Source organism: Oreochromis aureus, linkage group 9 (genome assembly GCF_013358895.1).
Source record: "Oreochromis aureus strain Israel breed Guangdong linkage group 9, ZZ_aureus, whole genome shotgun sequence".
Lineage (NCBI taxonomy): Eukaryota > Metazoa > Chordata > Actinopteri > Cichliformes > Cichlidae > Oreochromis > Oreochromis aureus.
Genome location: NC_052950.1, coordinates 34,495,588 through 34,523,338, shown reverse-complemented (window position 1 = coordinate 34,523,338; position 27,751 = coordinate 34,495,588). Strand labels below are relative to the sequence as shown.

At 41.6% G+C, this 27,751-nt stretch overlaps 3 protein-coding genes across 9 annotated transcripts in view; 1 reads left to right on the top strand and 2 right to left on the bottom strand.

Moving 5' to 3' along the window:
• Positions 1–14,213, bottom strand: part of LOC116309960 (MAP7 domain-containing protein 2-like) — a 33,444-nt gene extending 19,231 nt beyond the window's left edge. For 4 of the 5 annotated variants that reach the window (XM_039616984.1, XM_031726685.2, XM_039616985.1 and 1 more), the window contains exons 1-5: positions 13,805–14,213; positions 12,754–12,840; positions 11,817–11,870; positions 11,441–11,601; positions 1,614–1,761 (exon numbers count right to left, since the gene is read on the bottom strand). In XM_039616984.1, the coding sequence (XP_039472918.1) occupies positions 1,614–1,761; positions 11,441–11,601; positions 11,817–11,870; positions 12,754–12,840; positions 13,805–13,841 (487 nt within the window). In that variant the 5' untranslated portion in view covers positions 13,842–14,213. The remainder of the gene's footprint in view (positions 1–1,613; positions 1,762–11,440; positions 11,602–11,816; positions 11,871–12,753; positions 12,841–13,804) is intronic. The other variant, XM_039616987.1, reaches the window with a different exon arrangement.
• Positions 14,214–15,653: 1,440 nt separating this feature from the next.
• Positions 15,654–22,596, bottom strand: eif1axb (eukaryotic translation initiation factor 1A X-linked b). Its single transcript, XM_031726875.2, has 7 exons — positions 22,432–22,596; positions 21,486–21,569; positions 19,094–19,197; positions 18,858–18,908; positions 18,500–18,581; positions 17,819–17,910; positions 15,654–16,874 (listed from the first exon to the last, which is right to left on the bottom strand). The coding sequence occupies exons 1-7, from the start codon at positions 22,445–22,447 to the stop codon at positions 16,869–16,871; spliced, it is 435 nt and encodes a 144-aa protein (XP_031582735.1). The 5' UTR covers positions 22,448–22,596; the 3' UTR covers positions 15,654–16,868.
• A 739-nt stretch (positions 22,597–23,335) lies between these two features.
• On the top strand, positions 23,336–27,200 carry LOC116309948 (zinc finger protein 615-like). 3 transcript variants are annotated; one of them, XM_039616995.1, is made up of 3 exons: positions 23,337–23,462; positions 25,026–25,248; positions 25,364–27,200. In XM_039616995.1, the coding sequence occupies exons 2-3, from the start codon at positions 25,105–25,107 to the stop codon at positions 26,471–26,473; spliced, it is 1,254 nt and encodes a 417-aa protein (XP_039472929.1). In that variant the 5' UTR covers positions 23,337–23,462; positions 25,026–25,104; the 3' UTR covers positions 26,474–27,200. The 3 variants fall into 3 exon arrangements, with proteins under 3 accessions (XP_031582535.1, XP_039472929.1, XP_039472930.1); XM_039616996.1 differs by having other exon boundaries at positions 23,339–23,462; positions 25,026–25,255; XM_031726675.2 differs by lacking the exon at positions 25,026–25,248 and having other exon boundaries at positions 23,336–23,462.
• The last annotated feature ends 551 nt before the right edge of the window (positions 27,201–27,751 follow it).

Below are 27,751 nucleotides of genomic sequence, written 5' to 3'. Positions count from 1 at the left end.
AGGTCAAGAACATTCTAAGAGAACGTAGGTTAAATTATGTAAAAGAGAGTTTATAAAAAGATGCAAAACACTTGAAAACAAGAAGAAAACATCTAGAAGAGTTCTGAAAAAAAATCTTTGGGCAGATGAAACTAAGATGAACCAGTGCCAGGACGACTGGAAGAGGCAAGAGGCTCATGATCTGAAGCATAACACATCATCTGTCAAACATGGTGGAGGCAATGTTTTGACATGTATATGTATGGCTGCCAGTGGAAGTGGGTCACTAGTATTTATTGATGATGTGATGATACTCTCCTCAGATTCAGGCAAATGCTGCAAAACTGATCAGACAGAGCTTCACAGGGCCCCGTGGTATTAAAGACGAACGCCTGCATTTCAATCACATGTTGGCTGTGTGATTTAAACTCCACTGTGGTGGTGTACAGAGGCAAGATTAAAAAGGAAAGTGCCATTGTCCAAAAACGTATACACAGATTTACTGCTAGGTCCCTTTGAATGCTCCTGTACTCACATCACCCGGTGCCAGTTCGGATCAATAACCATAATCTCAGTGCTTATTTTTAAATTATTCCCCCAAGTCGTGGCAACATGAGGAGAAAGAATCCTTTGAAAATGGATACACATAAAAAAAAATAGTAATTTTTTTAAAAAGTCACAGGGTTCTGTATCTGCTGTGATCCCGGTTGGGTAAAAATCTGCAGCAGCTGCTATCACGGCCTGAACACCTTGTTCGAATAAAGTGGCAGGAAAATACGCAGCACACAAACACACACACAAAAACACACACTTTGCGTCTTTGGGTGAGTGTCTGTCTTTTAATCGAGCTGTAAGATGAGCTGGTGCCATTTCTGCTGCAGTGAGCGTTCTGCCGGGCCCCACAGATCCCAGAGCAGCACCTCTTCCCAGTCAGCCGGGCCGGAGCCAGAGGAGCTGCCTGGTGGACCCGATCCCGGCTCAGCTGGTGGGTACTGTGAATAATTGATGGCGTTATGAATGCACCACAGCGTAGAGCCAGGCTCGGGCTGACAAGAAGACAGAAAACATCTCGGAAAAGAGTGACGGTGAAGAAAAGAGATAAAATACGAGTGAAGTTGGCTCAGTGAACAGCCCTGTGTCGCACTTTGTTTATGTGTGTGGCCTTGTTGCGTTCAAGGTCTTCTGAGAATTAGTCCTGCATCCCAGCACGGAAATAAAGCACACAAACATAAAAATAAACCGACACCTGTAGCAGGTTTAAACAGCAGTTCACAGGCACAGCGTGACCCCGTCTGATCAGGCTGAAGCTTTATGAACTCACTCTGAGCCTCTCTGAAGCCTGAAGGGGTTTGGAGACAAAGCGTTCCTGCATTGCAGCCTCCCCACCCTTTTCCTCCACTGCCCCGCTGTGTTTTCTCCTTCTCCTTCTCTATATCCTCACTTCACCTGCTCTTTGTCCTTTGCTTTTACGTCTCCACCCTTTATTCCCACAGCCACCCCCTCTTCTCCTCCTGACCTCCAGACCTCCTCCTCCTGAAACATCTCTCCACTTCTCCATCACTACCAACCCCCCCGAGTTCTAGAAATCAAACCCACCCTCCAATGACATCATCATCATTTCTGTTGGTACTCACCCTCCACTCCATCAGGCGGTCCTCCCCATGTCCACCGTTTAGGCCTGTTATCCAGGTGCTCCCGGGCTTCTCCTCCTCCACCTCCACCTCCCCCTCCTCGTCTTTCAGGGCCCCCGGCTCTTCGGCGTACCATGGCCTCCAGCCTCTCCTGCTCGTTGCGTTCAGAAACAGGGAAGAAGAGAGATTCTCTTACCGAGCCATCGCTACGGCGACGGATGCCGGGCGATGCACTCGGAGATGGCTGCGCCATGGTTACTGCATGCAGCAGCAGCAGCGGCAGCGGCCTCGCCCCTCTTCGCGCTCGTCTGTTCGCTGTCTGCTGGTGGTCACCAGCCCTCGCTCGCCCGTCTGCCACTCAGATACAGCAGCTCTGCTCGCTCTCTCTCCTCCGTCTGCCGCTCCCTCTCTCCCTCTCCCCTACCTCGCAGTTCAATTCACTCCTCCCCATCTCGCTCGCTCTCTCCCTCTCTCTCTCTCTCTGTCGATCACCCACTCCCTCTCTAATGACTGAGTCTGTTTCTGAAGCACTTTAGTCAGACGGGAGGAGGCAAAATGCAGCCGGTCACCACCCCCACCACATACATACACATGCATGAACACACACGTTTACACAGGGGACCATGCCTGCAAACACACACACACACACACACAGAAGGTGGGTGGATCGGAGATTGATACTGGTTGCATTTCTTTCATCCTTCTGCCTTCCTCTACCTTTTCCTCTGGACTGCATGCATACTGCAGTGTGACAAAGAAACATTCCTAGAAAATATAAATACACACTCGGCACTGGGGAGTGACTGGCAGACACGGATTAGTAAACCATGACTGGGTACAATTATTAATCTTACATCATGGTCACAGTTTGAGGAAAACAATATACAACAGAAATGTCTCTGTGAGTTCATAAAGGCCCAAATCCATGAAATATTTTTATTATGTTATTCATTCCTAATGATTTACATTCTTAATGTCTACATGCTGGAGTCACGGTTAGGTCCTTGTTCTGTTATCTGTAGGAAGGGTTTTGCTCCAGATAAAGAGTGAGAGCCCATTCAGCACAATTTTAACTTATCACAAATTGACATACCAAAATAAAATACTATAAAATGCTACATGCAACCTAATTCTGTTTTGCAACACTGTCCATGAGCAAGAGAGAAACCTAAGCTACTGGGAAAACAGACAAAGACCCTGGATGTAAACCCTCTGCTGTGAGCCACTGTGCTGCTGTTACTATAGAGGACCTCACTCCTTTGTTCCAGAGCATCATTATTACTAAGTGAACGTCTGATTGCCCTTTTGTGCTTACAGCTGTAGACACACTGTATGCACATGCAGAATATTTCACATGCAAAATCCGTACAAATGCGAATGTGAAAATATTTTTTCCTAAAACAACACCTTGTTATCAAGTGAGACCTCAAAAATCCAACCATTCAGGTGAATGTTCAAGCATGAAAAGACTTCATAAAATTTGGATTCTTGCATTATAAAAACACACCAACAGCAGACTTTTTAAATAAACCACACAGTTAAAATAAAAACACCTCGTCAGCATCTGCAACACCCAGATCTGAGACGCACGGGGCGAATCCAAACTACACGGAGCTGCGTGCAAACGTGATATGTTGACATTTCCAAAGTTCACCTCACTCGACAACAGCTCGAGGCTGGTTCTTATTTTATCAGCACTTCTCACTCTTTGTTAGCCGGCATCCCAGCCACAAAAAAAGAAAATTTGAAGATTGTTGGCTCTGTCGTTTGAAAAAGATATATATTGACAATTATTTTGAGATGTTCAATATAAGAGTGTTGAAGGTAAGTTCAGAGGTCGAGCCAAGTGCAGCGTTTATTTAAGCTGATTGGTTCACTAGAAAAGTCAAACAGCACAAGACAGGTGGGCAGAGGGCTTTATATACAGACAAGCAGGTGAAGGTAATTACGCACAGGTAAAGATAATCAGGGCAAACGGACAATAATGAAGGAGGAAATCATACCAATGGAAGACATCCAAGAAAGTCAACCTTCAAAGTAAAACAGGAAATAAACAAAAGACAGCTAACACTAGAGAAACAAAACTACGGCCACAAAAAGAAATAACAAAATAGTAGACTAGCGCAAAAACTCTAAAACTAAACAAGAACCAGAACACAACAATACAACTAAAGCTCTGCATCACACACAGCCCTACAAACCTCAGTAACACAACACCAGAAAATAAGTCAGAAAATCGTAGATCGAATCGAAGCACAGGTGAGACTGAAAGGCAGAATTTAAATATTTATAAAATACATTTATATAAATCTAAATGTTTTAAGGGGCAAAATAAGAAGTCAATTACCTGAAAAGTAAAATCCATGGAATAAATTCATGGAACCAAAATTAAAGTTGTAACTGGTGTATTAAAAACACTTAATTAGGGTTCATTTTTAGATTCATGACTTTGTCGGGTTTCCTAATGTCATTCAGTGACTGACACTTATTCCTATTTTGACATTAATATTTGATGAATATAAATATGTAGGATGTCAAATAAAGGCGTCAGAAACCTTAAAGAAATCAGACACATTTGTAAATCTAAAATGAGCTGTTAATGGAAATTCAAATATATTAAAGCAGTAAATTGAAGCTTTTTAAGGTTAGAGAATATTTCAGGTTCAGGTATATTTGTAAAGGCCCCTTTGTTTTATTTTGATATTTGCTGTTTTTCATATTTAAACTGTTTATTTGTTAAAAATAAATGTCAGAAAACAGACTTTTATTTGAAACTATTTATATTTATGTAAAAATGTAAGACTAGAAGAGAAGCGTTTTCCATTTAGTAATGTTCTCAGTGCCTTACGAGGTAAATATTATCATCCCTGCATTTATTTTTATGTGTATTTATTATTTGTTTATTCATATTATACCTGTTTGTACACTGAGCTATTTCTGTGTTTGTTGCAGAGGGTAAAAAGTGAGCCGTCTGCTTTTTATGTGGCTCAGCTTTCTGATCATACTGGATTTCCAATCATCGACCATTAAGGTGGCCCATGCAGAGTAACTGCCCAGCACAGAGCTGAAACACTGCTTCAGTGTACTGTCTGTATACGGAGTGGGTGGAAATGCCCCACCTCAGCACTATGGGGGTGGGGTGAAGGTGTATGCACAGTCACGCACAAAACTGCAGGAGGAGGGAGAGGCCGGGGGGGGAGGGGGAGTCAGGATTTAAAGGGAGACAGCAGAGTGTGATGAAGGTGAGGGAGGGAGTGAAGATGTGGGAAGAGAGTGGGGCAGGAAGATCAAAGATAGAGAGGAAGCCTGGGATGGATGAGCAGCCTGCAACCTGATTGATGGTGGAGGGAAATCTAGCTGAGCTTATCGTGCAGGTCCCCTCATAACTGACTTCTGATGACGACTTTTTGCTTTATTTATCAGCGGCAGAGCAGTGTGTTGATTGAGATGATTTACAAGGCAAACATGCCGGAATTAGTCATAATGGACTCGTTTACCTCTGCAGTGCTGAATGTGAAATGAGCCTGTCTGATGAGATGAAAGGATTCATTACAATTAGAGACGCGACATGAAACCGTTCATGAGACAAATTAAACAAGGAGTCGAGTGCTGCAGGTGAGCTGTCAACAAGACACGATCAGTAATTAATAACACTACTCAAATTAATAGTGGTTACATATTTAGACAAAAATGAGCCAGGGGCAGTTTTTATCTCCAAAATAACCTCAGACTAATATGGAATCCATTCTGCATATTTTATTCTTGGGCTTTATTGGAGTAGCTTTGCATGATTCTCAGTTCAAAATAATCCGTTTTTATGTTATACTGAGCCTTTGTGCAGCCCCTCAGTTTATCCTCTGTCTGAAACGATCCGATTTAGCTGCTTCACTATGAAAACACTACATGCAGATGAACAGAATCAGCTTTTTGGGATGATTGGCTGCCTCTCATAAATGGAAGGTTTGACCATATTAGGGGTACAGCTCTCAATGACCTCACAGCGACCACAGACACTTGTACAAACACTGACCTCCTTATTTCAATCCCTGGTGATGTTGGTTATTTTTAAGTGTAACAAAACCTTCCTCTGCTTTGGTTTCTGGGAGGTTCTGCTTCCCACCACACAGAGTGAAGCAGGTCGAATACTCAAACGGGGAGGCATGATCAAATGATGGAGGTCAGCCGTGACACCACACCCACTGTAGCATCCCTCCCCACCACACACATCTAACATGGTGGAAAACCCCCGAGCAGCGTGCACATGACGTCACCTCAATATACACACACACATGAAATTTGATTTGTACGGGGACAATTAATAAACCTGAGGTGCTATAAAGGCTTAACTGGAGAGACAAACACTAAACTAATAAGTCTGCAAAAAAAAGGATTTAAAAACTGGTGGCCACAAATTCTATTATCTCTAGTTTTAAAACCACAAAACTCCAATGCAGAGCTGGAATAACTGAAATTTATCAACAGAAGATTAAACAAAACAATTATTCTGATGACGATTCATTACAACATTATTGCTTCTGAAAGGTGAGAGACTTTAAAACGTCTTTTTGGAATAGGAAACATTTTAAAATCCGGGTGATTCTGACTGGTATTTTCTCCTGTTTTATTCCTGGTTTATAGATTCACCTAAAAAGCACAAGATCCTCGGTTCGATCCTGGGAGGAGACAAATCCCTGTGGGGTTTGTGTCAGGAAGGGCGTGAAACCTCAGCCAAATCAAGCATGCGGGGCTACCCGCTGTGGCGACTCCTTGTGAATAAAGGAGCCATTGAAAGCAGTTTTTATTTTTCTTTCATAGACAAAACTATTTATTGACTGGTTCAGAAAGGCCTGCAGTAGCCTCTAACACCAGCCTCGTGGAACCAAAGCTCACTAGCACACTGCACCACAGAACATGGAGGAACTTATCTGCTTTAAATACTGACAAATGACTAGTTAGCTAATGAATGTATGGAACTGCAAAGGATTACTGTTATATTTTTATAATGGAGTCATTGTTTTTCATCTATCGGTGCTAAATAATCATCAAAAATCTTCTTGAATGTGGTTTAGGGGTCCTGGTCAGGTCTCTACTTCCTGGTACAATAAATATAAATTTAAAAAATGCATCCCGCACTGCAACTACAATCTCTTTCGTTTTAAGTACTTTGCTTTGTTTTAGTTTTAATCCTGTATTAACTCTCTCTTGTCACGTGAAGCACTTCGATCCTGCAGCTTTGCTCTCCGGTTCAAAGGTGAAATGTGTGCTTGTCACAGCATCGACTGTCTGTTCCAGTAAACGGCACACGATACGCTGGAAGTGATGTCATCGTCCCGTGAGCCCGGCTGATCATTATATCATTAAGTTATGCATATGAGGCAGAGGACACGAGGTGGAGGAGGAGGAGGAGGTGGAGGCTGTTAGCAGTCAAAGAGAGCCTCCACATCAATAGAGATAATAATCCCCCTCCTCCTCCTCTTCTTCTCTCCTCTCTCTGTGCACCACCTGTTAACTCTTTGTGTGCTGGTTAGCTTTCCAGCAACCGCCAGAAATTTATGCTCTCGATCAAACTGACAGATACGAAACAGCCGATCATTTATTCAGAGTGTAATAACTTGAGTCAGTGGTTTTAGGCAGAGTGATGCCCACTCATGACTCACACAGAGTGAGATGAGGTGTTTCACTGCTACTGAAGAAGAAGAAGTAAAAACAGAAAGAGCTCGTCTCAGCACCTCAGCAGGATCCCACACCACAGCTACATCATCATATCTGCTGCATATCCGTCTGTGAATCTGAGTCATTTCACAGGATTATGATTAAAAAAAAATAGTCCAGCAAAGGAGACATTATCACTGCCTTTGTCTCCAGTGTGGTAGGAATGGTCATATAAGAGATCACAGAAATGCTGAATGGCTTATGGATTTTTTTTAATATATACTTTTCCCTTGTTGTTACCAGCGCCTGCTAGGATGTAATGTGCTACTACTGCTAGAAGGTGGCAGTAATGAGCCTCTGAGGTGTTTCCAGCTTTTCGTAAGCAGCACAAAGAAAAATTACTCTGACAGAGAACTTCCAACAAAGAAGAGCTCTCCTCTTCCACACACAGTCCAGAATGAGTGGGGCTCTGTGGAGCTGTACAAACAATGTAAACTTTGTAGGGTAAAAATGTTACTGACGCGGTATATGTGACACATTTAGCTCCATTCACTGTATTTATTCTTGCAAAAGCCCCCAGATGAAGTGCAGTCAGTTCCACTACCTAGCAGGTCTCAGGCCAGTAAAGTGTGTGGCATGAGGAGATCAGAGGCTTCTGTACAAACAAGAGAAACATGCAAAGCCAAAGTTGACTACAGCCCTCAAAAAGTCTTGTGTGGAACATCTTTAAAAAGTGGGCGTAGATGACGTCCAGTGTGTTTAGAGAGGTTTGAGTCGGTGGTGCCAAAACACAATCTAACAAGCCTAGTTAATGGATGAAAATCTAATTACAATTTTATTTGAAATATTCTTGAATAATAGGATTATGTTTTTCCCCACATATGCTAAAAATGTGGTGGAATAAGCTGTGGGACAGGGAAGCGCCCATAGCCAACTGAGGATACAAAAACAGTGCCAGTATTGTGACAATATGATGTAGTGTGATAATTACAGAGGACAGTGAAAATGTGAACTGGACTTTGAAAGAAATTAACTAAACAATCTGCAGTCCATTACTGATCTCTACTACAGGCGAATCAGTTTGAAACATAAGTCGATGTTGGCGTAAGTTTAATTCAATGAAGACGTCTCTGAGGGCTCAGCGTGAGAGGTCAGAAGACGGCCTCCAGAGAAAGACCTAAAAGAATCAGCTGTGCTGCAGACTGGAGATGCCCAAGAAGATAGTCATGAACCGCAGAGTGGCCGGACTAAAATCACAGAAGACAGATCTTCATACAAGAAGCAAGAATTTTAACTTTGACTTTCACATCATGCTGTGGCCGCTAAACATTGGAACCATAAATATTCAGCCAACTTCAATCAAAGTTCAGCTGAACCTGAATATTAATGCATCGCTCCTCCACACATAACACCACAGATGACTGCTTTCTGTTATATCTTATTATATCTCATATCCTGGATGTTTTTTGGTTGCAGATTTTTTCTGCCAATAACGTGAGGAGAGGATTTCAATATCCCCAACCTGGAGATGGTGCCCTGCTCAGGAAACAATAATGTCCCATAACTTTAAGTCTGCAGACAACCAGCCAGCTAAACTTTTCATGTTTCAGCTGAATGCACACAATTGGTCTGCTGGCAGAAAGTCTTTAGAGCTTCTGCATTAATTACTCAGTACTTTCCTAAGCTCTGGTTCAGCCTGACAACACAGCTGGAAACACACTGACTCGATTATGGATCGACACGGTTAATAATTCAGTGGTGGAGAGCAGCGAGCTCAGAGACAGAAAAAGGAAAAGAGTGATCAGTGGTGGGAAACAGAGCAAGCCCGTTTTTCCAATAACTGTCCTGTGATCAGGTTTCTGAAGAGGGGAGATGACGGAGGAGACAGTCTGAGGAGAGCACAGCTCGGATTTTATTTCACTGAGAAGCATAAAGTCTGTGTGACCCGGGCTGGGTGATAATCCAGTTTTATTGTGCTGACCTTCTTGATGATTGATTACATTATTGTCTCGATGCTCTCTAAATTAATTATTTCACACTAATAACCTTTTAAAAACTTACAAAAGAGTATTTTTCTAACTTAATGCTGCCAATATCAGATACACGCTGTGTGGCTGAGGTACAGCTAACAGGCAAACTACCCTCATGATAATAGTTATACTATAGAAATTAAATGTTAATTATATATATTTGCTTTGTTCTAGTAGTTGATTTATTGATGGATAAAATTATCTGACACTACAAAGAATTTAGCATCATGTTGAAGTAATTAGGCAAAGCTAGCCAACTAGCATTCCTACTGAGGTATGGGGGCTTTTCCTGCTAGTTCATACTTCGCAAGTTCATTTGGGCGTCTGAACCTCCGAGGTGGGAGGACACAGTTAGTACTTCCCCTCAAATACATTTTTAACCCTTAATTTCATTTACTGGCTTGTGCATATGATACACATAATTACAGAGTTCTTTAGAAAACAGATTATTAAAAATATATATTTTAAGCACAAATAAAACACTGAAATAAACCAAAGATCACCCCATAGAGAAGACCTACGTGGATCATACACTACATTTAATGTCTACTGAGTAGCGAAAAGGATGTGCCTGGAGTCAGGCAGTCGGAGCTCATGTTACCTGCCGAGAGCACGCAGCTCACAGCAGATCATTTTTAAAACTGCTGCTAGCTGGCGAGGCAAGAGGCTGGCTGTTAAACTAGGGGGATGGACATCTCCAAAAACATCAGACCTTTTGTACAAATAGACAATATCTTGATAAATCAACCACATATTTGAGGTTAACAGCAACTACATTCTCTCCAAAAAACATCTTAAAGGTTTATTTTATGTCATAGAAACATTAATATTTCAAAACGTAAAGAGTTTGGCGCTACTTATGATTTCTGTTCCAAATGCATTCTGGGATACTTGGCTGCACTGTGTACACACAAGTCACCACCTGAAGCATCCTTGATGGGTGGAGCAGGAACACAGTGGAGTTTTAACTGGAACTGTACTTGTATGTTTCAAAAGTCAGAGAGAACACAAGTACACACAAGTATGCATATTGAGAAACGGCCATGAAATGTTAGCAAGCAAGTTACAGCAGTTTTTAGGTAACCTGGTTGTTATTTGGCAACCAGGCACCAGACCAGCCCCAGTGGGGTTGAATGAATTAGCCGTGTTTATCCCATTTAGCTTAGGGTGACCAACTGTCCTCTTTTTTTGCACTTGTTGATTTGTAAAAGCCTATATGACGTTTTTTATTTCACTATTCAGTAACCACACAGAGAAGACATCATTTAAATATGTTAAAGTTTTCTTTAAGCAAACAGTATTATTAAAGTTCTTCATGACTAGACCAAGTGTCCTCTTTTTTGGAAATCAAAATATGGCCACCCTACTTTAGCTCAGTGCTACTTCTTGCAGTTTAGCTGTGTTAGCAGTTTTTTAAAGATTACACAAAGTCAGATTTTTCTCCAAACCACACTATTCGCCCATGAATTGACTCGCCTCTTATGTTAACTGTAGTTTTCCTTGACAGTCTAGATAAGTGCTGTTTTCTGCTAACAAGTCCAGCTCAGCTCATGCAAACAAATTAGTTGAAACCCAAAGCAGCAGAGAGCTAGCTAAGCTCAGCTCGCTTTCCCAATAACCCTGTCATTAGTTAAACCCTATCTGAAGCCACATATACTTTTCCTGCTTTCCTTAAGGAAGCCATTAGGGTTTAAACATTTAATCTCAGAGCCTTAGTGGGTCTCTACTCTTCTCAGGTTATCTGAAAGCACAGTTATGGTCTGTTCCATTTGAAGTTCAAAGCCAGAATTTTTTGAGTTCCTAGTCAGAATTTTAAAGTCAGATTTCCAAGTCAGAGCAGGTAACCAGCCCCCACCTAACAAACCAAGACGATGGTAGAAATTTTTATTTGTAAGTGGCTTAAAAAGCCAAACGCAGAGAACAGACCAGAGCCTGTGCAGGAATGTGCAGAAGCTGTGATTTTAAGCATAAAATCAAGCATCACACTGTTTAGCTAGTGAACTCTACCTTTCTAAAGAGCAAAGCAAATCCTGTTTTTTCGACTTTACTACTGGAAACCGCTCAGCTTGGGAGTGACGTCACTCCCATCTCTAACGTCCGGCTTCCCAGTTAAATGGAACAACGCATTAGTGTGTTGTGACCTCTGACCTTTTCCGCCTCTTGCTGTTTTCGTCTCTTCTCCACAGCCGCCGCCTTGCGCTGCTGCTCCTTCCTCCTCTGCTCCTCCATCTTCCTCCCTCGCTCCTCTGCGCAGCGTTCCAGTTGCTGTTGAACGCGACGCTCTTTATCCTGCAGCACCTCCGACAGCTCTGCGCACACACCGGGGTATTCGTTATTTACTTATTTAGAAACTCAACTTCTACTTTTCCTCCACAACATTTTAAGGGAAATAAAGCACTTCTTCATCCACTATACAGCACACTGCGTATCACAGGAAAACCTCCAACAATCTGTGTGCGTTTGCCAGTGACAGATGAAGCAGACAGACCACACTCAGCTACACCAGCTGGACAATCGCTCATACCTCGAATTTTCTCTCCGTCGTTGCTTTGCTCTTTTGCTAAATGCAGCTGGGAGCCTGTTAAAGGAAAAATTAAGTGATTAGTTTGGCCGCCTGCAGGTTCTACATATGTTTGGTATCTTTCATGTTTTATCATGTTGCTTTAGCTCCACCCCTACATGTAATCACATTCACTTTGTTTGGAATTTTAACCACACAAAAACACAATCTGAAAAACAGTTAAGACAAACACAGGAATGACTCAAAAATAAAAAATACTGACGTTTATTAAAGATTCAGATTCAGGCATTCAGTTTACAACAATCTATGTTTCAGTGTCTAACCAGACGCTGACTCTGGATGGAATTACCTTAGACTTCCAGTAAGATTATCATCAGTCATTTTTTGACCAGGATATGTCTTTCAACAAGCACATATTAAATAAATAAGTGTACAGAAGCTTGTTGTCAAAATTTCAGGTTACTATCTTAAAATTTTAACTCACTAACTCAATTTTCAGGTTATTTTCCCGAGTTATCTTCTCAGAAGTTTTTGTTAGTAAGCACAAATTCTGAAATAATAACCCAAAATTTTGACTTCTGAAGGGCAAAAACCCCTTTTTGTTTTATTCCAGTGGCAGAAACAAGCTTCCACGTATATGACTGTGTCATTAACTTTTGTTTAATCTCTCTTGCAGGTTTTTGTTTTGCAAAGTCATTCACTTCCTATGCTTGATTTTATCAGAAGTCTCTTCTTTCAAAAGAGAGTTCTTCCTTCCTACAGTCACCAAGTGCTGCTTGCAGGGGATGCTGTGATTGTGCAGTTTGTTTTCAGCTCACTAAATAAAGCCCCTGGAGATGACTGTTGTTTTGAAGTGGCGCTCTATAAATAGAACTGTCACCTTCTTCTTTATTAAAATCCTGGGAGTATGTAAAACGGTGTGATGAGATTACACATTTACCTGGAGGGCTTCTGTGATTGGATGGTGATCGAGAAGGAGATGCGTGCCTGTTGGCGAGCAGTGTTGGCGCAGGAGGAGGGACCAGCGCTGTGTTTCGGGAGAGAAGAGTCAGACATGATTCACACTTGGCCGAGAGACAAAATAGAGCTAAAAATGTAAAGCCAGAGCGGCAAACGTGACTACTCCGTTTGTCAATATGGAAGAGCAGGGATTAGGAAAGCTATCAGTCACAGGGCGTCCAGATGCAACAAATTTTCTGTCAGTCACTGCTTCGCCTCTGGGGGTCAGATGTCAGAGCAGGACCCCTGAGTGTAACCTTCGGCCTTCTCCCTGCTCCTTTTTTTCCCTCTCAATCTGTCAAACTGACAGACTGAAAGCAGCCAAAGGGCAACTATCCACCTCGCTCTGTGCATTCACAAACGCTAAATGTTTTTGTTTTTAAACAAACAGTGGTCTTAACATACAGGGAATAGATATGGAAATACATGCAAATATGAGCCAAAGGTCCCATCTCCCACACTCCATCTCCAGTGTACATTACATCACATGCAGAAATCTGCTGTTTTTTTAAGAGGCCGATCGAGGAATGTGGATGGTTAAAGAGCTGACAGCCCATAAAGAGGGATGGGTGGAATCAATATAATGTAGCATAGCAAACATAATCAGTTAGAATATTTATTCTGGCATATCATAAAATATACTTCCCAAGACGTCATTTTATGCGTATCACTCACGTAGACCTCTATATATGAAATGCAACAACATATTTGTACAGCGCAACATGCAAAACCATGCCTAAACATAGGAAACATTGCACATCGAAAATATGTTTCCAGATGCACATATCTAAAGTAATTCTTCAGTATATGCGCATGTAAAGCATGACTCTTTAAAGGTCTTTAAATTAAAATGCAGCGTGAAACTGTCCTATCCAGGTTAATGGTTGTGGGTTAATGTTTGTCCATGGGCGTTTCTGAGCGTAGGAAGATTACCCAGACAATACTACACATTTAATGTAAGATTTATGAACGGGAGCGTATATTTTCCTCACCTGTCATGTCAGCTGGACCTGGAGCCACCTGGGTCATCGAGTGGAGGGACGTGACAAGAGCCAGAAAGACGTTAAACTCCCCACAGGAGAGCGCCGGTCCGACACAGTGACTCAGGAGGAGTCTAGGAGGATGCTAGGAGTATGGAGGCAATTATGGAGGCACAGGGAGGGGAGGGGAGGTGAGGTAGAGTGGATTTCTATTTGATGCTATAAAACGTAATCTTCATGTCACTCCTCGTATATACTTCTCTCAGATGAACAAGAACCGATATCGCCAATGTAGCCATATTTAAAGCTTCAAATACAAAGGTAGCTTCAACGAAAGGTCGGGACTACTTTATTAAATAAAAATAAAAATACTGGAATGAAAGAAAAAGATTAAATATTGCTCTTTGTGATACTATAAAAGTATCTACATGTAGTAAAAAAAATAATATTAAATTTTTCCAGTTTTTTGGTTTAAGACGGAAACACGAACCTGTGACCGCTTTACATTTGGCTAATTTACATATTAATGCGCCCACCCGCGCTGTTACGCGTCGCTTAGCAACCAGGTAGCGGCACTGACGCTTGCCCAGAACTATAAAAAGCAGCTAGGCGGAAGAATAAATCACAGTAAAGCAGCTTTACAACATGTTTATGTCATTTGCTTTCTTTCTTTTTTTTCTTTTTTTTTTAACTTTTCAGATTAAATCCGTTTGTCGTCACAAAAGGACACTGTCTTCCTCACGTGGCAGTAAAAGTATCTGAAATTGGCTCGTGACAGGCCGCACGTGCCGGCCCCAGCGGTGCAGTTACGTCATAGTTAATGGCAAACCGTGAGGATGGCTGCTGTAAATGTGGGTCAGTGCGGCTGTTTTCAGATCAACACACACACGCTTACTGAGTCGCCTCAGATGGCAGCGCTATAAATAACAACAATGAGGTTTTTAAATAAATCACAAAGAAAAAATAAACATGTGTGGACCACAGCCTCTCAGATACAGATGTTTTTGTGTGATAATTGCAGAAATTCAACGAACTAAACCAGCCCATGTCTTAAAAACGGTCAAAATCCGCTTCGCTGTGCAAACATTCAAATTATAGCATATTACATAAACCCAATAATGTGGTAATAACGGGCCTTTTTTGAAAAACCTGCAGGACACAAGACACAAACACACAGAGTATAAATACAGTATAAACAGATACCAGGGGTTCTGATCTGATTAGGTATTGTTTATGCAAGCGCTATAAGCTGGAACTATAACTACTGGTGTTATAAACCAAAAAATGTTAGGTTTGTAATGACCTCTTTAAGATACATTTACAACTACAGATGTGCTGCAATAGCTCAGAAACATTTCATATATAATGTCGCAGTTCTCTGTCATAAATATGTTTAACATTTCTGCTTACATCCATATCTTGATAAACTCCAGATCCATACTTTAATTAGACAGCATATCTTACTTTGTTAGGTATGCCAGAAAAAGCCTGCATTACTGAGCTTCTTTCCTTGGTCTTTGTTCTCCCCAACGTAAACATTTAAGAGTAGAAATAATATGAAATAAGAACTTAAATAAGGGACAGAACAACTGGTCAACTTTAAATAAAACCATTTGGAGACAAAGAGCAGGCACACTGTGAGCCTGAGGCTGAAGGCTTCACCACAGGAGGTGGTCACTTTCTGCACAGCCTCTCCACACTGTAAGGACAAAAATACCAGTTTTTGTTCCCTGCAGCCCTGAATGTTCTCAGCTTGAAGTGCCCAAGAGCACAAGGTCAGTTTATCTCAGAGATCCTGCTGCCACCATCAGACCGGCACAGGAAGTGCGTTAGGCGCCCAAAAACCACGATGCCAGGTCAGTGGAGTTAAGATCTTTATTGGAAACCCAGCCTTTAAACATAGTACATTTTATTTTTTTATTAATTCAGTTACATCAGCAACAGACCCCACGTCGTCTAGAGCAGTGGTTCCCAAACTGAGGTGCTGGGCCTCCTCGGGGACTGCGAGGAGGGGAAATGGATATAATATGCTGCAGATATAAATCACTGATTTTTCTAGAGGTTCTATGCGATGATAAATGGCTGTGCTGTGAGGTTTTACTGGTTTAACTGGTGGGGATGTCTGCAAGGGGAACGTTTGGGAACCACTGGTCTAGCGGCCGAGCTTGCGAGCAGCAAAGAGTTCAAAAAGAGGACAAAGAAACAACAACAGAAAGACAAATGAGGGAAGTAAACAGAGAAATACATCTGAGTCTTATTTTGATTTTAGGGGAGCAGGATTGCCTTCAGTCAGCCTGGGTTTAAACTAAAAATACAAGCTTATGTGAGCGGGGAGGGCGCCAAGGAAAGGGAGCAAAAAGCCACCGTGGAGGTCACCGCATTCTTTCTGCCATCAACAAACAACGATACACGCTCAAGGAGGAAAAACACAAACTGGTTAATGTTTTTATTGGCGAATCCAGAGATTCTGTACTCGTTTGTAAATTCCACAGAGTGTGAAATGAATATAAATACATTTTTAAAAGATGACATGCACTAGGTGTGAGATATTTTGCAGTCATGAGACAATGAGTGTGTTTTCTATGCAGCTGTGTGTAAAATTCAGGAAAAGAAAATCAAAAATGAGACGGCAGATTTGCCTTTTTCTGTTAGGTAAAAATCTAGAAATGCTCCAGATGTTCACCTTACACGTATGATGCAGTCGACCAGCTCAGATTCTCCACAAAGGTGGGAAAAGCAAACTGTCGGCGTCACCATCATCTTCATAATCATCATCCTCAGTGGTCTCCGTCTGATAACTGAGACAGTCTCTAAAGCAGCGTCTTGTCTAATAAATCAAAGTACTGATGGTGATCTCCCCCTGTGTGAAATGCACTTAAAGTTCTCCAAACAACAAAGATGTCTACTGATGATAAACAAGCTGGATTAAACATACTGTATATTAATAAACTGTATTGGACTGGCATAGGCTGATCTTAATAAAAATAATTATTTTCGGTGCGCTGTGTTCGGCTCGAAAGATCCCAATCGGAGCATCTCTAGCAAAATCCCACCTTCCCCCTCCAGTGGCAGGATTTTAGATCTGCAAAGAGGAAGAGGAAACATTTGAGTTTGTTATGCACAATCTGATCCCAGCCTGCACACAGTTGTTCAGTTATCCACCATATTTGGACCAAACAAACTACTTCCACAGTTTATATCATGTTGGGGGTTAAAGTCCAACCAAAGATGGTGAGGATCATCAAATGCATTAATCTGAAACGCATTTGAAAAAAGCCAATATAAGGCTGTTAGTAGGTCAGAGACTCCAAAGTCCCTTAAAAACAGTTTTACGCCCAGGCTCGCTCAGCTAAACTGTCCCGTCAGAACCATCCTCACATTTCCTCTTTCTTTCTGTTTTTATTTTAAATCAGAAATGAACTTAAATACGATCAATTGTGATTTATAAGCTTTTTGTCTATAAAAATGCAATAAAATGTGACCACCACAACTCTTTTGATGACACACGCTCCAAGACCAAACTTGTTTAAGAGCAAGCAAAGCAGGAAACCTCTAAGTTAACGCGGCAGCTTTAATTGTTTAAGGAGCAGAGGTGCAGCTAAAGCTTTATTCTCAAATTCTCTCCTCACTGATAACGGTTTCATCTGTGATGTGCTTCTGAAGTCCAAAGTGACACCTCGACATCCACTTTTCTCCTTTAAAAACATCCCGACTTTCAGTTAATTATCACAGCAGACGCATGTTTTATCATGTCGGGTCAGAAATGACTTTCACTGTGAACCAGTTTACCAAATACTGATACTTGCTGATCATTTTTGTCTCCACTGTGTCTCAGAAAATAAGGTCACTGGTGGAGATTTAGAACTAAAAAAAGAAAGTAAAAATTATGCTGCTAGTTCTGTATATTTAATTCAAGGTGTTGTACTGGCTTCAAGATTACATTTGGGATTATAATCCACTCCTGTGAAGAATTAAATTCAGCTACTTACAATATATAAAAAACATTGTTCAATTACACCAACTTACATCATCAATGTCCTCATCATCATCTGCAATGTCATCAAACTGAATCTCATCGTCGTCTCCAGGTCCAAATGTGTCTGTCTCGTTGATTTTGGCTGCGGATGAAACAGAAAATGCATCAGAAAAATCACAGGAGTACTCACGCCGACCCCAGAGTGAATCTAACCACGCCACAGGGTCGGACTGTGGAGTTATACATGCTCTGAATGCTCTCCATCACCATCAGGGAGCAGTTTGGAAATGAGACTGTCACCACTTCTCCACCTTGCACACACTGTGACTGTGACTTATTAGTGGAGAAACCTTGAACTCTTATTTTGAAAGTTCATGCATGGCTAACCGGGTAGCCCTAACCCTTCCTCTATTGTGTTCCTGCAGTTGGTCGGGTCATCACCACGGTGCTGCTACTTTGCTCAGTCCCAAAATTCAGTATGTTTGTGATGTGCGATGAGGCCCTCTGCTGATCAAAACCTGCAACTATTTTCCACCTTGGATTTGCAAGAAAACAGAATACTACACTTCACCTACAGATCTGACACATTATTGTTTGTGGAAGTTCATGGAAGTAAAACAGACACCAGGACTCTTCATTAAAGAGACAAACAGCTGCAGTAACATTAACACAGCATCTCTTAAGTTTTTAAAGAACCGCCTCATTAATGTGACACGTGCGGCGTAACTCACCGTGCTCTGGCAGCTCTCCGTACGCTTTCAAACTGCGAGCCTCGTCTGCGTTGTACTTAAGGATGACGTCAGCTTTGTTGTCCTGAAACAAAAGTTGAGGTTAAAGTTTGTGTTATTGATCACAGTAACTTAGTAATAACAGCCCCTACAGAGGCCCGTATGTAGGAGGATTCTCCATGTAAACACAACTATGAGCAGTTTTCTGTTATTTTTGGCCATCATAAACATCTCTACTGATAAAACACAAATAAGTTTAGGAAAAGTAATTCAGGCTGTTAAAGCTTCATGGTGCCCTCTCAGTGACTGACAACACAGCATTAGTGGTCTGATCTGAAGCCTGTGTGAGCGACCAACACACCTGATAATCCCTCAGCCCGACCAGGATGATGTCCGACGTGTTAATCCAGACCTGGAGGAAAACAAAACAAAGCAGGGATGAGTCGCACAGGGTCACGCTGCACTTTGTGACCCGCGCACACGCTGACGGCGGCTGCCTGAGAAAACGCTGACGCGGCGTCACACCACAGGGTTTCCTCTGTGTGTGCGCGTGTGATGGTGGGAGAAGGCGACAGAAGGTGCTCGGGTCATTCCTACCTTTTTCCGGAGTTTTCCTCTGATGTGGCAAAGCCGCTTGGTTCCATCAAAGCACATCGCCTCCAGACGTCCGTTCCCCAACATTTTAATCACCTGAGCGTATTCTGAGACACACAAGAGAGCAAAGGAAGCTAAAATCAACCCGTGATATACTCGCCTGTAATAAAGGGCTCGTACACTGTTCAGAATAGGAGGAATAAACCATTATGAATCTATTTCAGCTGCCTTGGTGCAAATGAAAGTGACAGATGCACTGGATGAGGCAACAAGACAACCCCCACAAAGGGAATGGCAGGTGGTGCCCACAGACTGCTCACTCTTCCTCCCTTCTGACTGATTTTTCTCTAGTTTTGCTTTTTGTTAGTGTCCCGGTTACTGATGGTTGCCCATGCAGTCCAGATCCTTCAGGATCTCCATGCCTGCTGTCACAGGAAAGTTTACTGAGTCTCCCAGCACAGTGTCAAGATTCAGAGTGGACACCTGCATGAGGAGAGCTAGACAAAGCTGTAGATAACAGCGACCGAGCAGCAGGAACAGTATGTGCTGCTCTGCAGGTTACTCGTGTGCATGTTTCTAAACAAACTGTTCACACTGAGCACATGTGACAGACGTGAGAGTCTGAAGCCTGAAACATTCCAGAATGACTGCAGTCTGTGATCCTATCCTGGTGCTTTGGGCCGTGGGTTCTTCCTGGTACAGAACAGTTCTTGAATGATGAAAGTAGAACTGATGCTCTGATCCAGGTCTGGTAGGATCAGTGACACATGCACCGAGGATGTTGGGAGTGGATCCAGCCATAAATATTCGTGAATGGCATAATGACACAAGATAGATCATCCAGTGATTGCAATGTTTAACTTTTAATTTTTATTTGTTTTTAAACCTGCTCCTCAGAAGGTTGTTACATCTGGATTTGAGCAGTGTATTTTTGAGCAGCTCCAGCTGGATCCTAACATTTGTAAGCTGAAGATCCTGCTCTGCATTTGGCAGCAGTGAGCACTGCGGTCTGACTGCAGGCTTGTTTGTTGAGCCAGTAAACCCCTCAGTCATCCAGCGCTCTAAACATCACTGCTCTTAAATCCTTTCCTTCTGTTAAAAGGGAGTTTTTCCTTCCCACTCTCACCAAATGTTTGTTTATAGTAGGTCATGTAAAAGTTGGGGTTTCTTTCTACTAACTGTAGGGTCTTTACATTACAACATAAAGCGCCGTGAGGCAACTGTTGGTGTGAATTGGTGCTATACAAACAAAATTAAAATTAAATCCTCACAGCTTGACGAGACATTTTTAAGCAAATATTTGATTTACCATCAAATAATTGTCACATTTGCAAGCACAGGACTGTGAAAACTTCAAGCATTTTTTTGTTTGGATAAAACTGATTGGATTAGGTTAGATTAGATTAGATTAGAGTGGAAGATTACATTTCAATCTTGGAGATCCAAGTAGTTCTAACATGAACGATGAGCTACGACACTCATTTACATTTCTTAAAACTTTGCCCAACTTACGACAATCAGGATTTTTTTTCCTCCTTAAATTTGTCTTTTTGTATTCAGCCTGTTATTTTCTAAACGTTTAGATGATATTCAGGTTTCCCAAAAGCGTTTTAAAAAAAACTTTATATCCATGTCTTCATTTTGATTTCAACTTATTGAGATCATATTTTATTTGCAGATGCTAAAGGAAAAAGAGAGAGAGAGACATAATATAGTGAAACATCGCTCTTAAAACTGTTTTACAGCTGATACAGTAAACTAACATTAGAACAAACTTTTATTATTACTATTTAAATAACTTCTTTCTTCTTCATATACTGACCACTATACTTTTAGCATTTGATGTGTTTGTTTTAGGGAGGCACTTTTTATTCTGTTTTATTGAATTTACCACGCAATTTCACTCTAGAACCAACTTATCCAATAATATGCAGCCTTTTAAACTACATTTTGTTCCATTCATTTAAAAGGTTTAATTATTTTTTTTTACCTTTATTACATTTTATTTTGTATTTTACTTATCACTCTCCTTTGTGTAACTCAATTTTATTTTTCCATAATAAGAAGAAATACTGTATTTTAACTGAGACATACCTTAAAACCTTAATAGTTCACTCTTCATCCCACGCACGTCAAACACACTAAATTACTGTTTGTTAAGGACATGCAGTGACACTTAATCCTAGACCTTATGAATAAGTTTATACTTTGTCCTCCTACTCCTTTTTAAACATGTAAATTCAGTGCTATAATGCTGTCAGTGTTTTGTTTACCTGACAATTTTCTGTGAACAGCATTATATTGTGCAAGCAATACTTGCATACTAGCTTGCTTACCTCGGAGGTGAAGGCAACTCTTCTAACCCACAAACAGAATAACCTGAACCCAGTCTTACCCTGTCCATCCTCCTTGAACACCAGCTCCCTCTTCTCAGACTCATTTTCGTTCTTTCCACGTCGCCGATTTTTACCTCCTTTACCTGTAAACAGAAACAAGCAGAAATAAATTAGTGGTTTGTGTCAATTTCACTGTTTTGTTTTTTAAACTTACATATAAATAATTTTGGCGCCATAAGCAATCAATCAACCATTAAATGGAAATACGCCAATACTAAGATTTCATCAGGTTGGCTTGAGTGGAGTTAAATCTAATCAAGCTTAAGGCAGCTTTTTGTTTAGCAACAGAGCAAAAATGACTAGAAACACCAGAAACTTCTGCTAAACAAGACAACACTGACACCTTGTTTTAAGTACATGTGAATGGTTCAATTTCAGTTATCCAAACTGGGTTTTTATTGTGGTACACAGCAGAGACGGCATTAATTTCAACGCCTGTGTGAGCTTCTCTCTGAAAGGGGAACCGGACAGAAACAGGAGCGAACCTTTATTTTAAGGGTCGTAACATCGTCCAAACGCTACAATACCAGCTGGAGAATAGTTTAGAACCCAGTATAAAGACACTCTGGTGTTTTAAAAGGCTGAATATTGGTGAAAATTGGAGGCGGATATTACGGGCCAGCCCGGGTGGGGTAACTAGGTAGACGCTAGCTGGTTAGCTGTAATAGTTAGCAGCGGACTACACCAGTAATCAGGCGAGCTCGATCGTTAACGGAGCCGGAGAACTTATATCAGATTTCTCCTAAATTCACAGTTAACCCGCATACAACCAAGCAGAGCGGGTAAACCTCACGTATACCACGCTGACGGTCGTGTAAACGAGGTTCCGCGGGGCTAACTAGCAGCAGCCGGTCGGTGTCACGTTTTAGCTGCGTGTGTCCGCGGCGGGCTCCGACACAATCAACCGAAACACGTCGCTAGCGTACGGCTTTCGGTTAACCTTACCTTTATTTTTGGGCATATTCTTTCACGCCTCGGTCACGGTAGTTCCGCTCGGTAGAAATGACCAGCTGTTAAACAATAACTGTTTACGAGAAGTGAGCGAATGCAGAGAAAGCACAGATGTGACGAGATGCTAGCTACTCAGCGTCGAATCACTCCTCAGAAGTGCGCATGCGCAGACCAGGACATTCAAAACCTCAATACTTTATTGTAACAGGGGATTGTTACAGAGACAAAGCGCTTCTTTCAGTAAAGAAGCAACAGTGACGAAATTAACCTCTAATAAATGTAAAAGTACCGTAGTAATAGTAATTCTTATTGCTTATGTTCACTTTTTACATTGTTATCATACAGTTTTTAAATAAACATTTTTACTGTGGCTGTTTTATTTTCTTCAGTTATTAATGTATTGATTTATATTCACATTTTTACGTTTTATTTTATTTTTCAAAAATATTTCAATATTTTCCTTACATGTACCTTTAACCTGTGGAGCTCCTTCACGAATTAGATCGTGATTTTTTAAATGATATTTTATTAAATTTTATTGTATTTTATGTCCAATCTTCTTTTAGTGTTTTATTGATTTTTTATGTTGAGGGTTATTCTGTTGTTTCTTGTACTCATTTTTATTCCATTTTAATGTAATTTTTATTTTTAAATTTACCCCGAGCTCCTTACTAAATTACAAATGTTTATTTTTTATATTAATTTTATTACTTATTACTATTTTTATGACATTTTTTAACTTATTAAGCTAATTTTATGTGACTTTATTTATTAGTTTAAACGTAACTGAGTCCCTTCTGGGGTAACTATCTTATCGTACAGTATCGTTCTGTTATACAGTATTTTACTGAACTGTTTTTCGCTGACTGCTGATAGTTTTAAAGTACATCCAGGGCTCCAGGGGGCGTCATGTCTTATCAGCTCGTTGGTTCGTCCTGAAAGAAAACACGTTTTTTTGTGTGTGTTTTCTTTTTGTGGCTCAGCTAGCTTTCTGCAGGAAATCTGACCACCTGCATCGACTAAAGGTGAACGATTAGCTGTATCTGAACATTTGTGCATGCAGTTCAACTCTTTTCCTTTAATGTTAAAGAGCCAACTAGTGCATAGTGGAGAAATCTAAACCTCAGAGTTGCCCCTGTTTGCTGATTAGCAATTCGTTGCTAAGCTAATGGTTGTGATGGCTGACTTCGGCAGCAGGGTCGTGCTGAATGTTGACTTTATTCTTGCTGTTATTTAAAAGAATAAACAGAAAAGACTTGAGCAGAAAAATAGGTCGTGGCGGATTATTTATTGGAGAAAAAATGTTTCATTAAAACGTGAAGTATCGCTGCTCACGTCTCACTTCTACCTAAAACAGAACATTTTGAATGGAAGTCTTGTTATAACAGGAATGATCAAAATAAACATTTAAACGTGCACGTATAAAAAGGGAATAAAAAATTATAATGAAAAATTATAATATTAGTTAATATAATCTACATGTATGTGAAAAATAAAATACTATGATAGAAAAAAATGGTCTTAATGGCAATTGCATGAATTATGGGCAAGAGCTGTGCAGTTACATAAATAAACAGTAAGTATTTTACTGTAATCACAAATGATTATTTGACATAATAAACACAATTACAGATTTTGTAAATAATACAAGTAGTTATTATACATGTAAATAAAAATATAATAATTGTATTATGAACAATAATTTTCTTGATTTATTGTCTATTTATATGTTAATGCATACCTGCATCAATGAATGAGTAGCATACAAGCATGTACAGATAAAAACTACCAACAAATACCTGGACATGTAATATTAATATTCATTAATCATTAATTAATAATATGTTTCCTGTTGAGTCTGAGTGGAACTGCTTTTACTCAAATTCAGCTGCATCACCGTGCAGACCTACGTCTTTCAGCTGCTCCATCTCACCCTATCCCCGGGATCCTCCTTTGTGTCACCAACTGCCTGCATGTCCTCCTCCACTACATCCATGATTCTTCTCTGAGGTCTTCCTCTTTTCCTCCTCCCTGGCAGCTCCATCTTCAACATCCTTTCTCCTCCTTTCACATGTCCAAACCACCTCAGGCTCTTGTCTCTAACTTCTTCTCCTTCTGATGTTTTTATTTCGAAGTCTTTCCATCCTGGTCACTCCAAACAAAAATAAAACTTGGATAATATTTAGTATTTATGAATAGATTTGGTAAATGTTAAGTGTTTTTCACACATGGACTTGGGTGGGCTGCCCAGAGGGATGAAGAAAGTTTACCTATAAACCCCGAGTCAGAGATGAGGGGTGTCACAAGGGCAGTTATCGACTTTCTCTGCTAAACCAGGCTTTGTCCTTGAGGCTCACACGTTATAGGAGTATTCTTCCACACAAGATGATCTGTTATGAGTCCAGCATGTTCTAAGCTAGCACACCCCTCAGGTGTGTTTTGAGATTTATTTTTATTGTTTTATCAATTTCAGACAGCATCTCAGTCAGTTCACTATCACGTATTCCCGTATGCTCTTATTTTGAAAGTTGATTCACTGTTGACAAACTTGCATCGGCCCTTCCTGTCTCCCATCTTTCCAACAATAGGCTGTTCAGATCACTGTTGCGGTGATTCCCAGACTCTGATCCTGTGGTCAGACTGACTTTGACTTCACCGTCTTGGGTGATGTTAGTCCTTGTTCTGCTCTTTGAGATGGAGCTGCTCTCTAACCAGGATGTGATGCAGGTGGAGGATTGGTTCATGAGCTGCCACGCCGAGCAGAACGAGGACTCCAGTCACAAACCAATATTTACTGTCAGGAAATACAATGTATATGGTATTGATTCATTGATATATCTAAGAAAGACTTTTTATGCCTTCATTCTGTAGTATTTTATCTGTTTGCTGCTGGAAGCTATAATGCAGTTTATTTTTCTCCTTTCAGACGTCTTCCAAACAGTCGACTGTTCAAAGCAGAGGTGCAGGAAAAGCATCGTCATCCTCGGTCATGGCCGGAAACAAAAACTGGGATGGCGCCGGCGGGATGGACCAGATAACAGTGGTGAGAATAGATGACACTCACATCGCTGAAGAGGAGTCGCACGTTGATGGGAAGGTGTTCTACGAGGTGGAGTGCTCGGTGCCTGCGGAGGAGGAGGTCGTGGGAGAGGATGACGATGATGGCGTCTACGTCATCGAGTATTCAAACCCTGAAGAGGAGGGAGAGAGTTACCAGTTCACGATGTCCGTAGATCGGTCGCTCCCAGCGAAAGAGCCAATTGTTAAAACTCCGGTGGTCAGCGAGAACCCCGGAGCTCTGCTGCCGTCAAGACCGGCGAGGTTGCGACCTCAGGTGAGCCAGAAGAGGAGGTTGGTAGCCGAGGAAGAGGAGATCAAAAGCGAGGAGCTGGTGGTGAGCAATAAGAGCGTGCTGGCGCTGGGAGAGGATTACAGCGACGTGATGGAGATGAACTCGGGCTCAGGTAAAAAACTGGTGTGCACGATGTGCCCGCCACCCGGCAAGTTTTTCAAGAGGGCGTCTGGGCTGGCGGTACATTTAAAGCAGATGCACCACATGGAGGGGAAGAAGACGTTCTTCTGCACCTCCTGCCAGCAGTCGCTTCGCACTCAGATCGAGCTGGACGCGCACACAAGGCGCCACGCCAACCAGGACGCCGTGTTCGTCTGCCGCCTCTGCGCAGCCGAGGAGGAAGCCGGCACAGAGGAGAAGAAGGGGTTCAAAGGGTCGAGGTGGGGCCTGAAGAAGCACCTGGAGAAGGAGCATCCGGGTGTTATCCCGCGCTGCGACATCTGCAACAAAGGCTTCAAGACGCTCGTGTCGTACCTCGCCGACCAGTTCAGGCACGTCGGGGTGTCGCCATACTACTGCGCCAAGTGTCAGATCTACGAAATGACTGAGCGGGGTCTGAGCGTGCACATCAGAAACCACAACAAGAAGAAGATGACTGAGCAGAAGGCTAATGAAAGCCGCCTGCAGACTTTTGAAGTCTCTGCCGGTGCTGATAACTCGGCGACAGACGACTCCGACTTCTGACGCTCCAGACTCACCGTTTAGCTTCGTGTTCGAGCGAAGCGGCAGCGGCTCACAGACGTCAGGGTCAAATCCTACATTTTATGCATCTGAACTGAACTTTGGGCAAAAAAACTTTTCCCCTAACAGTTAGAAAACCTTTTTTGTGTGTGTGTGTGCAGTTAATGACCAAACATGTTACTGCTTAAGTAGAAGTGTCCAGGAATTATTTGAATTCCCTTCCTTTATTTTCAAGTAGGAATAATCCTAGTTGATGAAACGGGACAAAAAACTTGTCTCAGAGAAAAACGTCCAGAAACGGTCAGAATCAGCACAGGCTAAACATCGTCCATATAACTACTGCGTGTGTATTTAAAACCCATTTTACACGTTTAATCACAGTCTTCAGTAACCATCTTTTTTAAATGTTGCTGATATATGTGGCGCACACACACACAGTCAGATTAGTCTTCTTACCTTGCAGGATAACCCGTAATGATCAGAGCTGTGATTCCATCAGAAGCGACTTCCAGGGTCCATCAGGTCTGTTTTTAAAAGAAAGTTGCATTAAGCAGCACAGAGTAGGCGATTAGGTCAGGAAGTCAGAGACAGGAACAGCATAAAGAATTTGATTCAATTCAATTTTATTTATATAGCGCCAAATCACAACAAAAGTCGCCTCAAGGCGCTTTATATTGTACAGTAGATCGTACAATAATAAATACAGAGAAAACCCAACAATCATATGACCCCTATGAGCAAGCACTTTGGCGACAGTGGGAAGGAAAAACCCCTTTAACAGGAAGAAACCTCCGGCAGAACCAGGCTCAGGGAGGGGCGGGCCATCTGCTGCGACCGGTTGGGGTGAGAGAAGGAAAACAGGATAAAGACATGCTGTGGAGAGAGACAGAGATTAATAACAGATATGATTCGATGCAGAGAGGTCTATTAACACATAGTGAGTGAGAAAGGTGACTGGAAGGGAAAACTCAGTGCATCATGGGAATCCCCGGCAGCCACGTCTCATCGCAGCATAACTAAGGGAGGATTCAGGGTCACCTGGTCCAGCCCTAACTATATGCTTTAGCAAAAAGGAAAGTTTGAAGCCTAATCTTGAAAGTAGAGATAGTGTCTGTCTCCTGAATCCAAACTGGAAGCTGGTTCCACAGAAGAGGGGCCTGAAAACTGAAGGCTCTGCCTCCCATTCTACTTTTAAATACTCTAGGAACAACAAGTAGGCCTGCAGTGTGAGAGCGAAGTGCTCTAATAGGGTGATATGGTACTACAAGGTCATTAAGATAA